At 37.6% G+C, this 2,730-nt stretch overlaps 1 protein-coding gene across 1 annotated transcript in view; it reads right to left on the reverse strand.

The window, feature by feature from the left end:
• Nucleotides 1–809, reverse strand: part of cd99l2 (CD99 molecule-like 2) — a gene marked incomplete at its 3' end in the record, with an annotated part of 27,608 nt that extends 26,799 nt beyond the window's left edge. Inside the window, 1 exon segment of the mRNA XM_014026353.1 lies at nucleotides 647–809. Within this exon segment, the coding sequence (XP_013881807.1) occupies nucleotides 647–698 (52 nt within the window).
• Nucleotides 810–2,730: the final 1,921 nt, after the last annotated feature.

Genomic DNA, 2,730 nt, shown 5'->3' on the forward strand with positions numbered 1-2,730 from the left:
AAATATCTTCAAACTAATGAAATATAAAGTTTTTAATGAGGAAAATCAGTCTGGATAACAGCAGACTGACTGCTCGTAAAATATACGACAGGTCTGGACCACTCGTGAATTTTGTTCGTATATAAAGAAAATCTTACGATTAATGTTTTTCTGACGATAATTGCACACGATACGATTATGCCCAACCCTATGTGAAGCTGCTGGATGCTCTGATTTAGAGGAGGAGTTAAAACACACATTGTGTTTATGTGAAATATCCAGTATTTTTCCTATCTCTGGYCATCCTTTATCCTTTCACTGGGCAGGACCCAGTCCCACCCCAGAACAGGGGATTTGATGATTTCAGCATCTCGTTGTTTCTGGACAACAAACAGAGCTCTGACARACACACATGGAAAATGTGAGAAAAAAAACATTATCTGGTGGGTTTTTWAAAACATATTTAAAACAATAATTACTGTTTGCTGGTAAACAAGTTAGCCCAAGTGAAATTTGAATATAATTTATGCCTTTAGTTTTCAACCCGCAGTTAATGTTTTGAATGTATCTGTCCAACCTGACTGTATCACCGGCCCACCCCCTCGCTCCCCACCTGGACCACAGTTASAACCAGCACTCTGCTCGGGACACTGGGTCAGAACCTCACCTGTTAACGGCAGCAGCAGGACCAGCAGGGAGCACACGGAACCGGACCTCATGTTTCAGCCTACGGGCCTTTTGTCAGTCAGTCTGTAAAGTCTGCAGCGCAGCGATCTGAGAACCGCATCTACTGACACGCCCATAGACTGGCACTTCCGGTCACCTTTCAAAACAAAAGAGCACAGACAGCTGTCCGTTATTTTATTCTTAACTTTAGAGTTTAACTTTCTCCTATTAAGTAGGATCTGTTTCCAAATAATAACAACAATAATAATAATAATAATAATAATAATAATAATAATAATAATAATAATAATAGTCTAAAAAGCCTTGCTCAGTCTCTCCATCAGTTTGAAGGTCCCAGACTGAAAACCATTGAAGACCCCTGATTTAAATCATTTTAGAGCCTTATTAGCCTTATTTAGAGCAATATCAGGTTTGAGCCTCTGTAATAGAATACTATTATAATCTAATGTGCACTAAGCTCTAACAGGTCCAGAGTTACACGAGGATATAATTTGTACCGTTCACCAGTTCTGTTTCTGTGCTGTGATGAGCTCTAAACCTTGACTGTAACATGATATTTCTGTCCAGATGTTCACAGAACAGAGAAGCAACTATTTCCTCAAAATGTTTTAGATGATACAAGAATAGAGCAGTCCCCGAAAAAAGAGCAAGTTTCTTAAGTAAATGTTTAATTACAGCAATTTGTAATCTGAAAGCTCATTCATTTAACACTATCTTGAACTGACAGGGTCTAACAGACATGTTGAGGATTTGGATTAAGTTTCTTTTAACAATTCAGAATAGGACAAAAACAGTCCAAACACGAATCACAACACACAGCTGTATTGTGAAGCTATATTATTATGCTTGTGTGCTCTGTGCCATATGTCAGAACCAGATCAAGGTTGTGATGAAGAGAATGAGTAGGTTTGTGTACATGATGGTGGAATCAGCTGATGCTACTAGATAAAGGCTATATTTAAGTGATCACTTCAACATCCGTATAAAGATTTAAGTCCCACACTATCATGACTTTATCAGTGTTCAATAACAGGTCAGATTAACAATGAGTCTGGTGAAAGACAGCAAATAAAAGTGTTTTTTTTTTTCTGATTTTCATTTTGGAACAGAAAGACTGAGCATCAAGGACTCAAATAGATTATAACTAATAATTTATTGGTTTAGCATTAATCAATAATCCTGATTGGAAAATAGCAGCTKCTCAGCTCAACCTTTTGTTCTTAAATAAAGGAAATGTATATAATTAGCAGAAGTGGATTTAGTTATATTAACAAAATCATTTTATTGTYGCCAGGTTTCTGTTGAACAAAATAAATGAATCCTTTCTTTTGGGTGGAGGCAGGGTTTGGTGGGTGAGGGACTGACACTCTTTCAACAGGTGTTTAGCAACAAAGAAGTGTGTAAACTACWCTGCTTCCTGACCTGGACCCTGAGTTGTCAAAATTTTGAATAAATACCAAAATCAGAAAAATTCATTGTAAGAAACCAAAGTAGGATCTCTGCATCAAACCAGGTTTCCCTGAAATGGACCACATTTATCAATGTTGTTACCATGTTGGTTTCAGAACACCAGGTGGTGTCATAGGCATGACGATGAGGGTGAGGATGGTGATGATGATGATGATTCTAAAGATGAACAGAGGAACAAAATTCATCTCACAACCACCAAAAGCTGTTAGTGAAGAGTTATTTTTTCACTTTTATGTTGGTTTTATTTGTGCTTGTGTTTTTTGTGTGGGAGGGAGGTGTAAAATATGGAAACTTTCTAGTCAAACAGGCTTCTTCTTTCAAAGTGCTTTGAAATACATTCATGCCCTTACCTATCCCTATCCACGTACATAGTACACATTACACACACAGTATACACACGTATTCACATGGCAGTCTACTACATCTCTATGGCTAATGTGAATAAATTATTTTATAATCTCATCAGTGCTTTAGGTTGCACCCAAACACTGATGAGGCACATCGGAGGAAATGAAGGTTTTGCAATGGGACACTTAAACATATGACTGTGTGTGTGTGTGTGTGTGTGTGTGTGTGTGTGTGTGTGTGTGTGTG

This window comes from Austrofundulus limnaeus, unplaced genomic scaffold, assembly GCF_001266775.1.
Source record: "Austrofundulus limnaeus strain Quisiro unplaced genomic scaffold, Austrofundulus_limnaeus-1.0 Scaffold547, whole genome shotgun sequence".
NCBI lineage: Eukaryota > Metazoa > Chordata > Actinopteri > Cyprinodontiformes > Rivulidae > Austrofundulus > Austrofundulus limnaeus.